An 18,246-nucleotide genomic window follows, 5' to 3' on the forward strand; every position below is an offset into this window, starting at 1 on the left:
AATGATGACGTCTGATGCCTTAACCTCTGGTTATTCTTGATCAGATAACTATCCAGGGCAGGAAAGCTGCATTCACTGACCACAGGCTTGTTTTATAGCTTGCTGAAGGAAGCAGAGTTTCATGCTGAGCAGAGGGAGCATGAACTCAACCGCAGGAGACAGATGGGCCTCTCCTCTTCCCATCATTCCCTGGACAACACAGACTTTGATAATAAAGATGATGACAAGCATGATCAACGCCTCCTGAGCCAGTTTGGAATCTGGTTCTTGGTGAGAAATTCTTGCTCCTCTTGCTTCCCTTCCCTTTTCTTTTTGAAGCCTCAATTTTTTCTCTCCTCCCTGCCCCACACCCCCCGCAAGGAGTTCTGTGAAGCTGTCAGACTTCAATATTTCAGAACTAGTTTGGGTGGAGTTTCTGACTGCCCTCGAGTCCTTTTAGAGTGTATAACAGAATTATTCACTCTGAGGTTTTTTTTAATTGACTTTCTCTGTGCCACCATCTTCTGCCTACAGGTGCCTCTCTATATACGTATATATGTATCATATATTTTACCAGCCTTTATATTAACTTTTCAAATGAAAAGGAATTCTAAAGTTCAAACCAAAATGTTTCAGTTTGTCAAAACATTCTGTGTTGATACGTTCAGTGTTGAAACTAAGAAAGAGTTCAGTGCTTGCCTTTTTCCTCTATTGCTGTTTTCTGGTTTGGAAGTATTTTGTCAATTGTCCTGTGCCAAACCCTACTTAAAACTGCTCAGCTCATTTGTCTTCTGTCTAATCTGCATCCTTGTATCTTTTGAGAATATGCAAAATATAGTACAGAAACAATTTGGGACCTTTAGTTCTAGAAATGAAACTGGATTTGTATTTCTGTCTTCCAGGTGAGCCTTTGCACTCCCAGTGAGAATACACCCACAGAGAGTTTAGCAAGGCTGGTTAGCATGGTGTTCCAGTGGTTTCACTCTACAGCTTACATGATGGATGATGAAGTTGGTAGCCTGGTTGAAAAGCTCAAACCCCAGTTTGTTACTAAGTGGTTGAAGACTGTTTGTGATGTCCGGTTTGATGTCATGGTTATGTGCCTCCTTCCTAAACCAATGGAGTTTGCCAGGGTAAGAATAATTTATCTGAATGTTCCTTTGACACAGCGATTAAAGTCTCAAGTGTAAAGACTTTCTCCCTCAGCTGTGTCAAGGCAAAAGGAATCTCAGTGGTTGAGGGAGCAGTACAGTTCAGGAATTTTTCCTCTTCATAGCTTTTCTAGTTTTACTGTCTTAAGAGCTTGGGAATTATTTATGGTAATGTGAAGACAGGTTGGAAGAATGTTATAGGTCTTGAAAGATGCTATACATCTTTGCTAACTACACATTTCCAGTACACCATTGAAGCGCCCAAGCTTTTCTTTAGTAAAAGGTATCATTTGTCTGCTCCCAGATATAAACCTGTCCTTTACTAGTCTGCGTTACTAATGTTTCTCTGTTCTTTGCATACTTTTATCTCTGCATCTGTGAATTAAGGTTTATGACATTACACAGTTTTAATTGAAAGAAACTCTGGGCATACTGATGCCCTATACTTACCTGTAGGTACCTTCAGATACCTAATTTAAATGTCTCAGTGAAGAGACTAGTCTGCTATGGTTTGCCTTATTGCTGATGGAGAGAAAAAGTTTTATCTGGAAGGTCATTCAGGGTGCCTAGGTGGGACTATTGCTGCAGTCAGTTCTAGAAAGAGTCCTTCTTTCTGTCCATTAATTGTGAAGTAGAACTCGTCACTTAACCTGGGTAGTAAAGTCAGGCATGTGATTGTTCCCCTATAGAAAATGAAACATCATCATGAAAATAGGAACTTTATTGTTGTGAGGGATTTAAGACTTCTTCCTCATTTATCACTGCCAAGTATACCACATGTGCTTTTCTAAGACTTCGATTTTGTGACCCTCTTATGTCAGATGTCCAGAGGACATGTTAGTTTTGTTTTTAAAAATTAAGTGACTAGACAAGGAAAGGCAGTAAAGACTTAATGTGTTACATTACATCATCAGGTATGAAGTGTGAATCCATTGGTCTTTCATGACCTAATATATGGGATTTGCTGTTTGTGTGCAGACCAGTATGTGTATGTGTCATCACATCATTGCTCTGAAGATGCACCTGGCTCTCGGAAGACTGGAGGGCAACTGAAGGAATTTGATAGGTGGATGGGTGCATTGAATATTAGAACTGAAGAATAGAGACCAGGGCTTTGAGGCTATAGGGAGAAGGAAGAATGGAACCTCATGCTGTAAACTGTTATAGATCTTTATCTTGTCTTGGGTCCAGCCCCTTTTTTGAGTTTTATTATCCCCACTGCAATACTTAAGACTAGACTGGCAACTTGCTAGATGTGCAAGGGTTCACTAGAACATGAAGACAAACAACCATGAAATTACCTGTGATGAATGGAGAAAAAACAGTTTGTTGGCTGAGATTGCCAGTTGTTGTTGCCAAAACAGCAGGCATCTCTACAGCCATTAGTCAGGAACAGCAGAGATGAGCTGAGGTCAGTTAGAATAATTAATCTCCGTAGGCCAGTTACTTATTTACTTAAAAAATATATCTTTTGGCTTCCATCCCTTGAAACCTTCCTTCAAAAAAAAACCCAAACAAGCAAGCACAAAAGAATAGCTGGTGCAAACCAAGGTATAAAATAAAAAATAAAGACCCAGCACTGTAACAAGTTGCCCAGAGCAGATAACTGAAGATGCAAGTTTGACCAGAGAAATCTGTCCTGTGTTGAGAACTGTAAGTAATGAGAGATTACACTGCATTACGGCCTGAAAGTGAGCAAACTTCATCTAAATCTTGGACAGTGCTTTTGTGTATTGTGGGTCAGTTAAGAGAGGAAGACACCAATACAATCCCCATGGCTGAATTCTAAATTCCCCCTAATTTCCTGGGTACAACATGCTGAATCAATTTATGGTGTTGGGCAAGTTATAGGGACTAGAAGTATCATTCATCAGTATGATTCCTGGAAATGCCCACAGGTTGGTGGATACTGGGACAAATCGTGTAGTGCTGTGACCCAATTAAAAGAAGGACTAAATCGAATCCTTTGCTTGATTCCATACAATGTGATAAACCAGCCGGTGTGGGAATGTATCATGCCAGAGTGGTTGGAAGCTATAAGGATGGAAGTGCCTGATAATCAACTGAAAGAGTTCCGGGAAGTGTTGAGGTATGTAAACATATGTAGGAACCATTCTGTCATTGCTTATGTTGGTTGTTGAGAGTTTTAGCCTGATAAGATTGTGACAACAAAAATGTAGACAGCAATGAGTGAATGCTTCTGAGTTTTTTATAACATGTTTAGACTAAAGCACTGAAGCTTTGGGGAAGCTTCCTTTTATTGCTCCTGATATTCTCAAGAGCCAACTACATGCAGGCTTCTTTGCTGTGAGCAAGGCATATTTTCAGTGGTTTTCTGCAACATGGTAGAAGAAGCATCTTTCTTCTCCTGGCCAGCTGTTGATGAGAAATTTTGAGTTTTAATAGAGCTGGCACTGAAAGAGTGATTATTTGTATTGATTTAGTTAATATCTTCCCCCCACTGAGCAAAGAAAACACCAGAATAAGCTGGTAGCTGTCTGAGTCATAATTTCATTTCTACTGTAGGCCTTTGACAATAAAACTTCACACTGTCTTATAAATTTATATTTGGAAGTATTGATGTAAACTGTTTTAGTGTAAACACAGAATAGTGGAAGAGTGGTGAGATGAAAAATTTTCCAATTTTTACATTGGATGTTGAAAAAGATACTGCTATCAAATGAAACTGAGCATAATATGTGAGGTAAATTCTTCAGGTGCATCGCCAAATTCAGAGATGACCTTGTGCAGTTAGGACAGGTGGTATCAGCAGCCTAGCTCAACTCCTGTGGAGAGTGAGGATGCAAGTAAGATCGCAGAAGCATCATCAGTTCTGGTAGAGAGATTGCTGCCAGTTTTGTGTGGTATCTCCCCCAGTGCATGCCATGGTAACTCAGTGATGTATTTCTGTTCTGCTTTTCAGCAAAATGTTTGACACTGAACTTTGCCCTCTCCCATTCTCCATGGAGGAGATGTTCGGCTTCATTAGCTGTCGATTCACAGGGTATCCATCCTCTGTGCAAGAGCAAGCATTGCTTTGGCTGCATGTAAGTGTCCTTTCTTCACAAGTCATGCTGAAGCAGCTTATGATTTTGGAAAAATGAAAGGGTGTGTGTGTCCCGGTTTCAGAAGAGTGGGGAAGCCATTTTTCCAAGCATCATGGGACCTTTCTGCTCTTTACTTAGCTTCAGCATAAGGATGGTTGGTAGACAAATCCCAGGAAGTTTTATGTTCTTAGCCCATCATGGCAATGTAATGGAAGCCTGGAAGTTCCTTTTGCCTTTGAATGTGAGTTGTGTCTTTAGGACCGTTCAGCTGTCTGACTTTTTGCCAGCAGTAGTTTTTAGTCTCCACAGAGTTTGGTCTGTAGATTCCAAAATTAATTCCAGACTCCAGAAGCAGCTGTAGTTGTTCCCACATGCAAATAACTGGATTTAGACTAGCTCTGTACACACCAAGGTTTGCTGCTCTGGTCCTTTTGTGCTGTATTTGCTCACAGAGCTGGCATTGACCCAGTGTTTGTATTCAAAAGCTACAGGAACAATCACGTCGGCTGGGGGCAGTGAATTCAAAAGGGTTTGAAATTTTCCATAGCACCTCAGAATAATACCTTCTTCACCACTGAAGTGTTCTTCAGTATCACTTCTGCTGAGGATTATTTTGGCTGAGCCTCTGCAAAGACCAATTTACGTGATGACTGTAGCAATTTTCAGGTTTGCAGAGTTTTCAAGTAAAGTCTGAGTTTTTTAGGTTTTTCTTGACCTACTAACAGTTAAAGACAAATATCAATGAGCTCATGTTTGCCCGAGTGTTGGTGACAAAATAGATGATGAACACTCCCTCAGTGATTTGCAGATAACCATCCTGTTACTATGTTAGCACCGGTGATTCTGACTGGATTCTTAGAACAAATACAGGAATTCGTTTTTAACTAATAATAAATACAGTAAATAGATACTCACCCAAGTGTTGGTAGTTTTAGTTTACAGAAATACTTCTGTGCAACAACCTCACATCCCTGTGTGTTTGTGCATAAAATTGATCTCAAGGCGCACCAAGCCCATGCCAAGAAGTACCTTGAAAATACCTTTTTTTTGCCAGTTCTCTTTTGCCCTGATTCTAACAGAAATCAAAACTTGTAGCTGATCTTATTGAGTCCCAAAATTAAATGCATTGAATTTGATGAAATTGAGGATCAGATGATAAAGATGCTTATAAAGTAGATGGCCATTTTTGATTAAACTTGAAATTCATGCTTTTTTATTTATTGTTTTTCCTCAGGTGTTATCTGAACTAGACATTGTTGTTCCTCTTCAGTTACTAATCAGCATGTTTTCTGATGGAGTTAATTCTGTAAAAGAGTTAGCAAATCAAAGAAAATCCAGAGTTAGTGAACTGGTGGGAAGCATTGCAGCTCGGAGGGTAACTATTATTTATACTGGTTGGTTTGGTTTTGGTTTTGATTTTTGTTTTGCTTAGAACAGAATTCCTAATAGAATGCATGTGAAGCATTAAAAAGTCATCTTTCAATATGACATTGGCATTTGGCTGGAAACACCCTACACTTTAAAAATGGAAGAAAATTTCCATGACTTCTTCAATTTGTACCTCTCTACCACATGGTTAGTGTAAAGATAATTCAGATAGGAACTGCAATTCCTTAGTGAACTGGTTTGTTTGGGATACGTTTGGAGAGTTCTTGGTATCTTTTCCAACCATTTTCATTCTCTTCACCTTCTATTAATAACCGTAAACAAAAAGTTGTATGGATAACTGGTCACTCTGAGCTTTTGTATTCTATTTGGTGGGCCGAGGTATGTTTTGGAAAGGTGACAAAGCAGAATTTATTTCTTTTTCCTTGCCTAATTTTTTCCCATCCAAGAGATGCAAAAACTGATCTGAAGTTGTCTGTCAAAGGCTTATGGTCTGGGAGAAAATGTGTACAAATCTGTAGGCACTACACATACTTGGGCTGATGTGACTAACTTCCCAGTAGTCTTGGATGAACTGGTTCAAGGACAGCAGGAACAAGAGTGCTTGAAAGGTCAGATTAGATGTAAGAAACTACTGTCTAAGCAGTTGATGCTTCTTTATGTGTGGTCTGCTTGGTTTATGATGTAGTTCTCCAGAGAGCACTCCCACACCTAGCCCATGGCTACTTCTAAAATAAGCAGGAAAAAAAATGGACAAATTTACTCTCTGGTCTTGCAGATCATAGCTGTCCTGAAAGTAGACCTCATGTGTCATCTATCTGTGTATCTCCCTGCAATACTGAGAAGTTCTCAAGGCGTTTTAGGGGGCCTGCTATGGTGTGGACATAAATCAATGCAGACATGCACATCTCGTTACCATTGTGTTTAGTTCATTTCCAGATACTTGAATCTTTGGTATAGCCTTAGTTACACCGTTCTCTTGAGGTAGCCTCCTTTATTAGCCTCCTACTATTGAAGTTTGTGTCCCTGGATCATGGAGTGGGTCATTGTAACCTCATGGCTGCTTTACTGCCTGCACCAATTATATGTTTAATTTATGATGTTAAAATTCCTCCTTAGTAGGAGTAAGATGACTGATGTCAGCCACTTAGCTTAAGAGGATGTGTACAACTGCGCAGAATATGATTCCTGTGCTTCTATCATGTTTTATCATTTAATGGCATTAAGGGATACATGTAGATTTGGCAAAAAAGCCACAGAAGTAAATAGGCTGTCAAAGTTCTTGCATTTTCTGCAGTTTTGCATAGAATGAGATTACTTAAATGCGTAACAGTAATTTTTGGCATTTTAATTCTTTATGTCTTCAGGTAAGCATTGCTTCTGACCCTGGGCGCAGAGTTCAGCACACCATGCTGAGTCCTTTCCCAAGCCCTTTCCAGAGCCCATTTCGGAGTCCAGTACATAGTCCTTTTCACAGCCCTTTCAAGAACTTTGGACACCCCAGTGGAAAGACAATTGATTTTGACTGTGAAGATGATGAAATGAATCTTAATTGCTTCATTCTGATGTTTGACCTCATCTTGAAGCAGGTACTTGCAGAAGAATAGCACCCACATTAAGATGGGCACTGAAGTTCTGTAGTCACTTTTTTTTCTTTAATCCTGTATTGAGTCCCTTTCTGTTAAGGGATTGTCATGAAGTATAAGACATTTAAATCCCAATACAACTGTCATCTGCCTTTACCTGTATAGGAGTTACAGGCTCATGTTCAATGAAGAGAGGTTAGATACCTTCATGCTAGATAGCTCATATGAGTGAAAGGAACTTATCCTTGGAGATATGTTTATTACAGCAGACTAGAAACAGAGGCTTGTTGATAGGCTTAGATTAGATTAATAATATTTGGGTAGCTACATTGTACATTCTGAATCTAAGGTCAAGTATTTTGGATGACTGTCTCCTGGTAAAATTCGTGGATCCTGTACTTGAAATTTTTTGTCTACTTTAGCTGTTCAAGCTAGTGCCTCAACACCAGTGGCAATTAAAAATTATGAGTTCCAGTTTTTCTCAAATTCTTTCCAGTACTGTAATCTAACACTAGCAGGGCCAAAATACTTAGTGCTCTGGCTCTTAAATAAATAGTAGATCCATATTCTTTTCACTCTGTTTCAGATGGAACTCCAGGATGATGGTGTCACTTTGGGCTTAGAGAGCAGCATTTCAAAAGATATAATATCCATCATAAACAATGTGTTCCAGGCACCCTGGGGTGGTTCTCACACCTGTCAGAAAGATGAAAAAGCAGTTGAATGTGGTCTGTGTCAGTCCAGTGTTCTCTGTTACCAGCTGGGTTTTGAGCTGCTGGAACAACTTGCTCCAAAAGAAGAAATCAGGCTTGTGGTAAGTAGAGTAGGAAAGGGCCTATATTACGTGCGCTGAAACTCTTCTTCATTGTTCTTGTTACATTGTGCACAAGGGGGCAAAGCTGTGCTAATCTTTTGGTGTGGAGGATTTGGGAAGGTAAAGCAAAATGCAGTTGAATTGTAAAATTTTGTAAGTTTGAATTGATACAAAGGACACAGCATTCATTCAGCATGATCTCTTCCCCCATCAACACTGAAGTGCTGTTTCACTTTGAAAGGACACTGCTATGACTCTGTGTCTTAGACAAAATGGGAAACAGTAATACTTAGTGCTTTTCCTCTTCTTTTAAAAGCTAAGTGTGGATATTTTGAAATGATTAATGATTTTGAGTGAGTCAGTTGTCAAATGAGTAAGCCGTAATTGGTGTTTAATGGTTGAAAATGCTGAGCATTGCTGACAAACAATATACTTCAGGTTGAGAATCCAACTTTATTAGACACAGGTATGTACTTTCCAATCAGTAGTTATCATCGAAGTCCTCTGTAGCTTTGCAGAGGAATTGAAACATTACCTGTGGTGTGAAGAATTTATTTTAAGCTGCATGTCTGTTTTACATAACTGTGCTATCTGATGGTTCAGAAGACAGCATTGTTACCCTTATTCTGAGTGCTCATTTGCTGGTGCATGGTAGTAGCAGGATTTATTAGTAATTTTCTTTTCGCTGGTGGGCATAGTGATGTCATTGATGTGTAACGGTTTCAGAATTCCATTTGAATGCATGTACTAATAGTAGGTATCACAGAAAGGTTGAGGTTGGAAGGGACTACTGGAGGTCATCTAGTCCATCCTCCCTGTTCTAGTTGGGTCACTGGAGAGCACATTGCTCAGGACTGTGTCCAGATGGCTCTTGAATATCTCCAGGGCAAGAGACTCCACAGCCTCTTTGGGCAACTATTCCAATGCTCAGTCACCCTCACAGTGAAGTTCTTCCTCATGTTCAGGTGAAACTTCCCATGGTTGAGTATGCCCATTGCCACTCATCTTATTGCCTTGGTGGTGCCAGATGAGGTGCAAGTGGTGCTGTCTTTTGGGTACTGGGGTGTGGTACCATTTCTAAGATCCACCTTGTGATTTATAACATGAAGGTCACAATGCCAGCCTGCAAGCTTGAGCTTCTGGCCACAGGCAGAAGTAACACCAGCCTGGTCCCTTTTTCAGTGTAAAAGTGATTGAGGTAGTTCCTCCATCTAAGCCTGTAACTCCACAGTAATGTACGAAACATGCTCTGCTCCTGTCTGTTTACTCCTCTGAGGCAAGGATGCTGAGTTTCATGAAACCGTGGCCCTGTGATTGGGTCCACCTCAGCTCCAATATGGTTTCTGTTAAATGATCCACGTTTGAAACATAGTCTTGTCAGTATACATTTGCTGATACAGAATTTTAGATATGCATCTGGTTTGAATGTACAAGTGTACATGGAACTAGACAGTTTCTACCTCATTTGAGCTAGGATTACTACACCAGATGTAACTTATACTGCAGGATGTGGCCTTATGTATTTAGATAACATCAAGAAACAAATTTAACTTATTATATTCTTAAAGGAGCCCACAGATAACCTCGAGGATAGTCTTCTGTATACTAGACCTGAGTTTATTATAGGAACTGAAGGAGAAGAGGAGGATAAATCAGCACCAAAACATGGAGAAAACCCAGGAAATCACACAGAGACAGCAGAAAATGCTGGTAGGTGGAGGGTGAGGAGGTTGGGTGTTTCAGGAAGGCTTTAAATGAATTTTTTATTCTACTCAATATAGAATACAAGGTTCTGATCAGTCTTTCAAGTCCAACAGTGCATGGTCACTTTTTTCTCATGCGTTTAATTCTTTCGACATATTAATTAAATAGGAAGGCTGTATTTTTGTTGAATGCAACTGTGACTCTCTCTCAAAAAAAGCGTTGGCTATCTTGGCATTTTTAACATATAAAGTAACAAAACCATTACATGCCAAATTGTGTACTGTTGTAACTTTACTGACTGCAGGGTTACTGTGGCTAGAATTAATTTCTTTCTCATCACTGTAACATTCTTTTTTTTCTTCTGAATCCACAAATGAGAGACTTTTAACAACATTTTATGTCACTTACATTTTTAACAGCGATAAAAAATGACACAGAAAGAAAATTTTGTTATCAGCAACTTCCAGTTACCTTGAAGCTCATATATACAATATTACAGGTAACGTCGATTTCTTGTTTGTTTAGCTTGAATTTTTTGTTGTGGTGTCATTGTGTTGAGAATAGTACATCTACTTACACAGGAAATGTCAAGGTTTGAAGAACCAGACATTCTTTTTAATATGCTGAACTGTCTGAAGATCCTGTGTCTTCATGGGGAATGCCTGTATATAGCAAGAAAGGACCATCCACAATTTCTTGCATATATTCAAGATCGCATGCTGATTGCAAGGTAGGTTTTTACCACACATGTTGTCTTCATGCTTTTTTGGTTCTGCAGCTATACCTTCATTGTTGGCACCAAAGAATTTGCAGGTTTATACATTCATTGTTGGCATCAAAGAATTTGCAAATTAACAAAGGGTGCTAGGGAAGTGTGTAAAGGTTAAATAACTGTATAAGGGCACATTGCACAGGCTAATTAAGAAGTTGCTTGTGAACCCAGGGTACCTTGCATTGTCCATCATAGCTACTCTGTCATACACCACTCTTTGCAGTGAGTCAGAGTTTCTCATATTGAGTAATAGCATTGGCTGAGACTGAAGTATCTTCCCTGACTCTACAAAATATAACAAAGGGTGACGTAGAGAAAGGCACACTATTTATAGGGCTTTAGCATTACAGCTGAGAGAACAGTGTTGAACCTTATTTTTAGGAGGTAAAAGAAGTTTTTTATTTAGAATCAGAGTGAATTGGATTGAAATTTTCGTTTTCAGATTCTCTTTGGAGAAAGCGACTTTTGCAGAAAACTCACTGAATTAATATCAGCCTATGGTGTTCATCAGTGCTTACATCTGCTCTGTATCAATTTCACTGAATATCTCCTGAGACTGTAGGGTTTTAGTAGACTGGAGAATCTGTCCTGAAGCTAAATACCAGCAAATTGTGAACAGCCGACATCTTAGTCATTTGTGGCTGCACGTGATTCATGGTGCCAAGACAGTTCATGTAGCTTATGTACTGAAGCTTGTTGTACTGAAATTGTTAAATCACAGCACAGATTATGTTCCATGACAGTTGTGCCTTGAATTAGGGCAACTCTTGTAAAATCTGGAATATTTCAACCTGGATTTTCAAGAAAAACTGCAACCTGGTGATATTCCCATAAATGCTTGAGATGGCTCATGCAGATTTTCATGAAAAGTGCATTCCCACCAACAACACAGTGTAGATATTTAGAAGAAAGGATGTCAGGTGTTTTTATAAGCAGCCTTGCTCTTTTGGTCTTTCCAGCTTATGGGGAGTTGTGAAGTCTGAGTTCTCTCAGCTTTCTTCCTTGGCAGTCCCCCTTCTTCTCCATGCACTTTCACTTCCCCATGGAGCTGACATTTTCTGGACAATCATAAACAGCAATTTCAACAGCAAAGATTGGAAGATGAGATTTGAAGCAGGTAGGCCTGAGAAATGTATACTGTTTGCTCTTTGTTGCTTCGCTAGAGAGGTAGAGCCTTCTCTCCTGTAACTGAGGAGACCTATAATAAATTATTATCTTTTTGCTGCTTTAGGGAGTATAGTCTGCTACAAAACAATGGCACAACAGTACAGTAAAATAGAGAACATGAGACGTTTTGGATAGTCAAAATCAAAGTTACAGCACTTGCCAACTTTTTTGTTGGTGCTTTCTCAGATGTGCATATTTTGAAACAATGTATATTTATCAGGACATAAAGAAGCCACTGCCTAAATTAATATGCATATTTACTTTGTCTGGGGACATGGCTGCTACAGTGGAGAAGGTGGCTGTGTTGTGCAGATTTTTGGATATTCACTCCGTGACAAAAAACCACCTACTGAAGTACTCTTTGGCTCATGCATTCTGCTGTTTCCTGACTGCTGTAGAAGATGTCAACCCAGCAGTAGCTACAAGAGCTGGGCTGTTACTTGACACTATAAAGAGGCCAGCTTTACAGGTAAGTTCTTTATGTGGGGAAAAAATATATTCAAACAGGAATCTGGGTTTTCACCTAAAGTTCAAAGCCATTCAGCTGTACAGCATCATGGCTACTGTTGACATTTCTTTAGGCAAGCCATATGGTTCTTGGTAATTGACGTATGTGCAGAATAGCCACGGGAAATGGTACTGTCCTAGCCCCAACTTAGCGTCATAAAATTATTTAGGTTGGAAAAGACCTTTAAGATCATTGAGTCCAACTGTAAAAATTTTGATGGCTGCAAAAAATTACTGTTGCGCTTGAACTGCTATCATAGAAAGCTGTAAATGTTTTTTATGATGTTAAAATTTGTTGACATTTTTCAATCAAAAAAAAAAAGAAAAAAAGTCTTATGATGCCCTGCTGAGCTGACAGTGAGAAGATGTATTTCAAACATGGTCTTTATCTTTTAAAGATTTACTTAGGCATGTAATTTTAAGCATGCCAGAGACCCTGCCAATCAGGATTCGCATGACTAAAACTAAGCAGATATGAAAGTGATCAGAGCCTATGCATACAAGCAAGACTGAAGAAAAAATATTCTGATAGTACACAACTCCAGTTCTTGTTTTCTGGAGAATAGCATGAATATATATTTTAAAAAGTTCAGTGTTACTGCCTGTAAAAAGCTGTTAATACCTGATAGCTTTATTCCATGTAGTGCCTTTTCAAAATAGTTTCCCAAGAACTTGAATTAACTGAGGCTGTTACCAGTATATGGCATTTGTGTATTTAATGTGTGGGTTTTCTTAAATATAGGTCTTGAAAGTACACCCAAAATTCTAGTGTAAATTAAATACAGAACCATTTTGAGGCAAAGCACTTCTGATACACTTCACCACATAATCTTTCTTCCTCTGTTTGGGCTTGGTGATTCATACATTTTGTAATAAAGAGTTTGATTCAGTTGCCTAAATATAAACTTTTTCTCAGGCAGGGTTGTGTGAAGAGAATACTTTGATATTGTGTACCAAATGTGCAGTAGGACAGAACTTTGCATGTATACCTTTGTGTTCCTCAAAATCTTAGCACATTTTACATTCTAAATATGATGTTCGTTTATCTCCTTAATTACCTTACTTCTTCATTGATATAATAGGATTAACTAGGTTGGAGAAGACCTTTAAGATCAACAACTCCAACCATTACTGCAGGACTACCAAGTCCACCACTAAACCATGTCACTGAGGGCATTGTCTGCATGTGTTTTCGAACACTTCCAGGGACAGTGATTCCACCACTTCCCTGGGCAGCCTGTTCCAATGCCTGACAACTCTTTCTGTGAAGGAATTTTTCCTAATATCCAGTCTAAACCTCCCCTAGGGTAGCTTGCAGCCATTGCCTCTCATCCTATCAGTTGTTACCTGGGAGAAGAGACCGACCCTCACCTCGCTACAACCTCCTTTCGGGCAGTTGTAGAAAGCGATAAGATCTCCCCTGAGCCTTCACTTCCTCACACTAACAACCTCAGTTCCCTTGGCCATTTCTCATAACACTTGTGCTCTAGGCCTTTCAGTAGCATTAGTTCTGATTTAAAGGCCTTGGCAAGAAAAATGAGCTAAACCTTTATCCTAAACCTAAACCTTTATGCTAAATCCTAAATCTTTATCCTAAACCTTTATCCTGTACTAATTAACAGAATTAACAAAGGGAGGTTTGAGCTCCCCTTGCTTTAAAAAAATGCTTTAAGTTTTCACATCCTTTTTTTTTTTTTTTTCTCATCTAGGGTCTTTGCCTCTGCCTTGATTTCCAGTTTGACACAGTTGTCAAAGACAGGCCCACGATTCTTAGTAAGCTTTTGCTACTTCATTTTCTAAAAGCAGATATTCCAGCTTTGAGCTGGGAGTTCTTTGTGAATCGCTTTGAGACCTTGTCTCTGGAAGCACAGCTTCATCTGGACTGCAACAAAGAATTCCCTTTCCCAACAAGTAAGCAGAGTCTAAATCAATCTGATTTCCTTTTATCAGCTTCTGGAATTTCAGCTGCCTGCAAGGGTCTGAGAAAGATGTAGGTCACTCCCAAATATTCTTATTTAAAGATATGACCCTGCATTTGAGTATTTGGGAGTGATTTAAAATTTAAAAGATGCAAAAGGTATTTTCCAGGTTTGTTTTTAACCTTTCTCTTTGTCTTTTCAAAGGGATGCAAAGGGATGGGCTCACCAGCATTAGTCACTTACATAATTAAACTGAAAGGGTTTGAATGCACTATAGACATGAATATAGGAAAGTATTGGTGACCTTGTTAAGCTGTGCAGTGATACTGCTCATCACACCCCTCTAAAAGCATAATCACACTCACAGATTTTGGAGGCACTGTTCAAATTCAGGGTGGTAGGTATAGGCAGGACAGGAGGTCAGTGAGGCAAAACTAGAGCCCACATTTGGGTATGAGTGCACTGAACGTGATCCATACTTGTGAGACTTCTGCCATTTTAAATAGAGGGCACCTCATATTCCCTTAAGCTGAAATTCAGGTTTTGGTTTCAAGAACCTCTTTTTGTCCTGTCTCTGAAGAAATGAATAATAGCATAAGTTTTTAAACAGCTATGCCATTTGGGATTTTATGGATTTCAGAATGAGAGCATGCAGATGAGTACCTTGCAGATGGACCCTTGAGCCCATGTGAAGCTTTCTTGACTTGAGTGGGACCTGGGGCCCAGTTGCATTTGGCACTTAACAACATTAGGGCCTCACCATGCTGTGGAATGAATCCTAACTTGGTCAATTGCATTTGCAAAGCTATCACTGCTGTCCGGACAAATGTCGCCAACCTCAGTGATGCAGCAATGTGGAAGATCAAGAGGGCTCGTTTCGCACGTAATCGTCAGAAGAGTGTGCGTTCCCTGAGGGACAGTGTGAAGGGACCAGTGGAGTCAAAGAGAGCGCTTTCCCTTCCAGAAACCTTAACCACCAAAATTCGTTGAGTATCTGTTTATGTTTTCGTGACACGCCTGTATCTTCTCCCTTAGGATCATATCGTATTGTTGGGTACACATCAGAAATGTCAGTATTTATCCAGTCGGGATAGCACTAGGTTTCTGTCTGATTTGGGAATTATTTAGATAATGACAAGTTCGTGAGTTTGACAGAGAACATAAACAAACATTATGCCTTTGCTGTGTTTGTTTAAAATGCCAGAACAAAATGCTCCAAGACAAGTTTGTGGATAGATTTTAATTTGTGGCTAATACATAGTGGTTTAGTCTAAAACAGATACAGTATTTACAGAAAAATTCCTGTTACTAATTTATTAATTGTAATTATTAAGCAGTGTATGCAGCATATGTTAGGTGTATTAAAAACAACTGTTAATGCCTCGAATGAGCTTTAGAATAGCTTCAAAATTCCTTTTTTAGGAAAATAATGTTCATGCAACACATCCTTCCTGCTAGCTTGTATAGGAGGACAAAGGTGCTGGAAAACTGTAGGCTTGTATGGAGAGCAAAACAGATAAGTTTCCAAGCAGAAACAGCAGAAATCCCCATCTTCATTTAGAGAGTTTCAGAAACGCAGATTAGTCTTTATATTCAAATTGGACCTCACACATTGCTCCTACCCATATAATAAGAACTGATAAAATGTGCAAACCTGGGTGCTGGTGAACTGTTTAGTTAAAAGGTAATTTCTCCAAGACAAACATCACCATATCTGGGGACTCTTAATCCTTCTTAACCATTTTCTGATCCTGCGTAGGAGGTCCTGTGTGGTAACATTAGTACCAGCAAAACTAACCAATGGAGAAAACTAGAATTATAGAGCATGGTGCACAAAATCTGTAGGGCACACAAGTGACCTGTTTCAAATGTCAGACTGGCTGCCTGACAGCACTGTATGAATAAATGAACATAAATATGCTAGCACTGAATATATGCTGAAGTATAAGATGTCAGTACTGCCTTATTAAACAGAGTTGCTCTTGTTTCTGTGGTGTTTGTGTTTGTTTGGTTGGGTGGTTTTTTTGTTTGTTTTTTGTTTGTTTGTTTGTTTTGGTTTATTTTTTAAGCTTTGAGCTTGACCAGACATGAGCAGTCTGCTCCAGCACTTGGAGGAACACCAGAGCAAACACCAGGTAGGTTTGACAAGGGGGAGTGTTTTGATAAACCGGAGAAGGCAGGTGCTGGCTTTCTTGTTGATTCAAGAAAGGAACTTGCACAAGACAGAAGTTATCTAAAAGGCATGGTGAGCCACATCTTAGTGTGGTTCCAAAAGGTCTAATTTGAAGATTTGCTCTCGATCTGTACTGAAACCTGCCCCCAGTTCTAAATACTGCTTCAGGGCTGGGAGGAGGTTATTCAGAGGCATTCAGTTATGCTAGTGGTGCCTCAGCCTCCTGTGTTTCATTGCCCACAGGAACAAGGAAACTTTTTCAGTAGGCTGGCTCTATGGGTCACCTCTGTTCAGCCTGATCTTTGACCTTCAGTTTTAGAGACAGGAGACAGAATGCTTTTGATTGTCAGAACTGTAAATTATGCTTGTCTCCTCTGTATGCTTATAGATGTCTTAAGTCCCTTATTTTGTATTTACTGAAGTTTTGTGAAGACGTCACTCTTTTGTCAGGCATTTTTAGAATAGCCAGCTGAGGGTCCAAGTAATTTCTAAGTAATTGTCACTACTGACAGTGCTTGTGCTGAATCCTGTGTAGACTGACCATTTGAAAGTGAAAAATCTCAGATTCAGATTTTTTCACATTCCTTCTCTATGACTTAGAATATTACCATCAGACACAATTAAGAATTAGAGCCGATCAACTTACTGGGTGATCAGCAGAAAGGAAAATACCTTGCCAGTGTGAATGATGAGTAAGCTGTGAAATGAACCAGGAGAGCTTCTGAATAAGCAGTATATAGCCCTGACATATTACTCCAGTGAGAGCTGCAGATCAGCAAGTTTCGTACAGAACGTATGTGTCGGCTGTCACAGGGTCATAGAGGGAACAAGTGAAGTAAGTGTTCAGTGAACAGACATATCACTAAATGATGGAGCTTCTGAAGCAAGTCCATTGAAGGGCTGGAGTGATTAAGGGTCTGGAGCATCCCTTATGTGAGGAAAGGCTGAGGATGCTGGGCCTGTTCAGCCTGGAGAAGACTTGGGGTGGGGAAGAAGGAGACTGATGAATGGGGGTATGGGGAATCACAGGACTGATTAGAGGGTGTAGGTATCTGAAGGGAGGGTGTCAAGGGGGTGGGTCCAGACTGTTCTCAGTGGTGACACAACCAAAGGCAATGGGCATAAACTAAACCACAGAAAGTTCTACTTGAACATGAGGAAGAACTTTACTGTGAGGGTGACTGAGCACTGGAATAGGTTGCCCAGAGAGGCTGTGGAGTCTCCTTCCCTGGAGATACTCAAGAACTGTTTGGACACAACCCTGAGCAATGTGCTCTAGGTGACCCTGCTTGAGCAGGGAGGTTGGGCTACATGATCTCCAGTGGTCCCTTCCAACCTCAGTCATTTTGTGATTGGTCTTCATTTAATGACACCACTCACCTATACTAGACTGAGTCAGTCTCACAGTAGGAATTGCTAGCCATTGTGATTTTATTAGATGTATTTTGGTATTTCAAGGCTTCAGTTTCCAGGCTCAGGTAATTAATCTAAGCTTCAAATTAAGTTTCCACTAAAAATGTATATGTAAAAAATGGCATGTAGCTAGTAGCCACTGATATAAAGTCCAATAATATGATTCAAAATAATCACAAATGCTTTGGAAACTAGTAGACAAATATCTGTCCCTCTCTTCCTGCCCAGTTTTGATTATTTCTTTCTAAAATACTAATTTTTGTAAAATAGTTTTGTTTTTTTTAAAGTTTGACTCATAGTATTTAACACTTTGCATTGGCAGTACTGAGCATATCTAATGCATATAAGGAACTAACTGACGCCTAGACATAGGCTGTACATCTGTTGTAGAGAAACATTTGCTTTAAACACACCACTCAAATGCGCCAGTCTTGGTGCTCATTCATTCTTTCTAGATCTAAAACCATAGTTCTTGCACAGTACAAATACAAGCTGAATCCGATGTGCATTCTGTATGGATTTAACACCAGGATCATGATTTGTTCCTGTATCCTCTGCAGTACCCTGGACAGTCACTTAGAGAGTTTAATTGATAGGCACAGGGATCATAATTGGGATGATGCTTGAT

General features: G+C 39.6%; 1 protein-coding gene across 12 annotated transcripts in view; it reads left to right on the forward strand.

Moving 5' to 3' along the window:
- The window catches only part of UNC79 (unc-79 homolog, NALCN channel complex subunit), a 119,826-nt gene that overhangs the window by 32,956 nt on the left and 68,624 nt on the right, over positions 1 to 18,246 (forward strand). For 10 of the 12 annotated variants that reach the window (XR_009745173.1, XM_061463853.1, XM_061463855.1 and 7 more), the window contains 15 exons: positions 99 to 270; positions 882 to 1,112; positions 3,029 to 3,219; positions 4,054 to 4,177; positions 5,412 to 5,552; positions 6,931 to 7,152; positions 7,736 to 7,963; positions 9,532 to 9,673; positions 10,087 to 10,166; positions 10,249 to 10,397; positions 11,399 to 11,556; positions 11,894 to 12,075; positions 13,823 to 14,024; positions 14,838 to 15,017; positions 16,102 to 16,167. Coding sequence is in view for 11 of the 12 variants with exons in the window: in XM_061463853.1 (XP_061319837.1) it covers positions 99 to 270; positions 882 to 1,112; positions 3,029 to 3,219; positions 4,054 to 4,177; positions 5,412 to 5,552; positions 6,931 to 7,152; positions 7,736 to 7,963; positions 9,532 to 9,673; positions 10,087 to 10,166; positions 10,249 to 10,397; positions 11,399 to 11,556; positions 11,894 to 12,075; positions 13,823 to 14,024; positions 14,838 to 15,017; positions 16,102 to 16,167 (2,468 nt within the window). In the remaining variant the exon portion in view is untranslated. The remainder of the gene's footprint in view (positions 1 to 98; positions 271 to 881; positions 1,113 to 3,028; positions 3,220 to 4,053; positions 4,178 to 5,411; positions 5,553 to 6,930; positions 7,153 to 7,735; positions 7,964 to 9,531; positions 9,674 to 10,086; positions 10,167 to 10,248; positions 10,398 to 11,398; positions 11,557 to 11,893; positions 12,076 to 13,822; positions 14,025 to 14,837; positions 15,018 to 16,101; positions 16,168 to 18,246) is intronic. The other 2 variants (XM_061463857.1, XM_061463860.1) reach the window with 2 other exon arrangements.

This window comes from Pezoporus flaviventris, unplaced genomic scaffold (genome assembly GCF_033815535.1).
Source record: "Pezoporus flaviventris isolate CSIRO_AGI_PZ_B2104156 unplaced genomic scaffold, CSIRO_AGI_Pfla_v1 ptg000036l, whole genome shotgun sequence".
NCBI classification, from domain to species: Eukaryota; Metazoa; Chordata; class Aves; order Psittaciformes; family Psittacidae; genus Pezoporus; species Pezoporus flaviventris.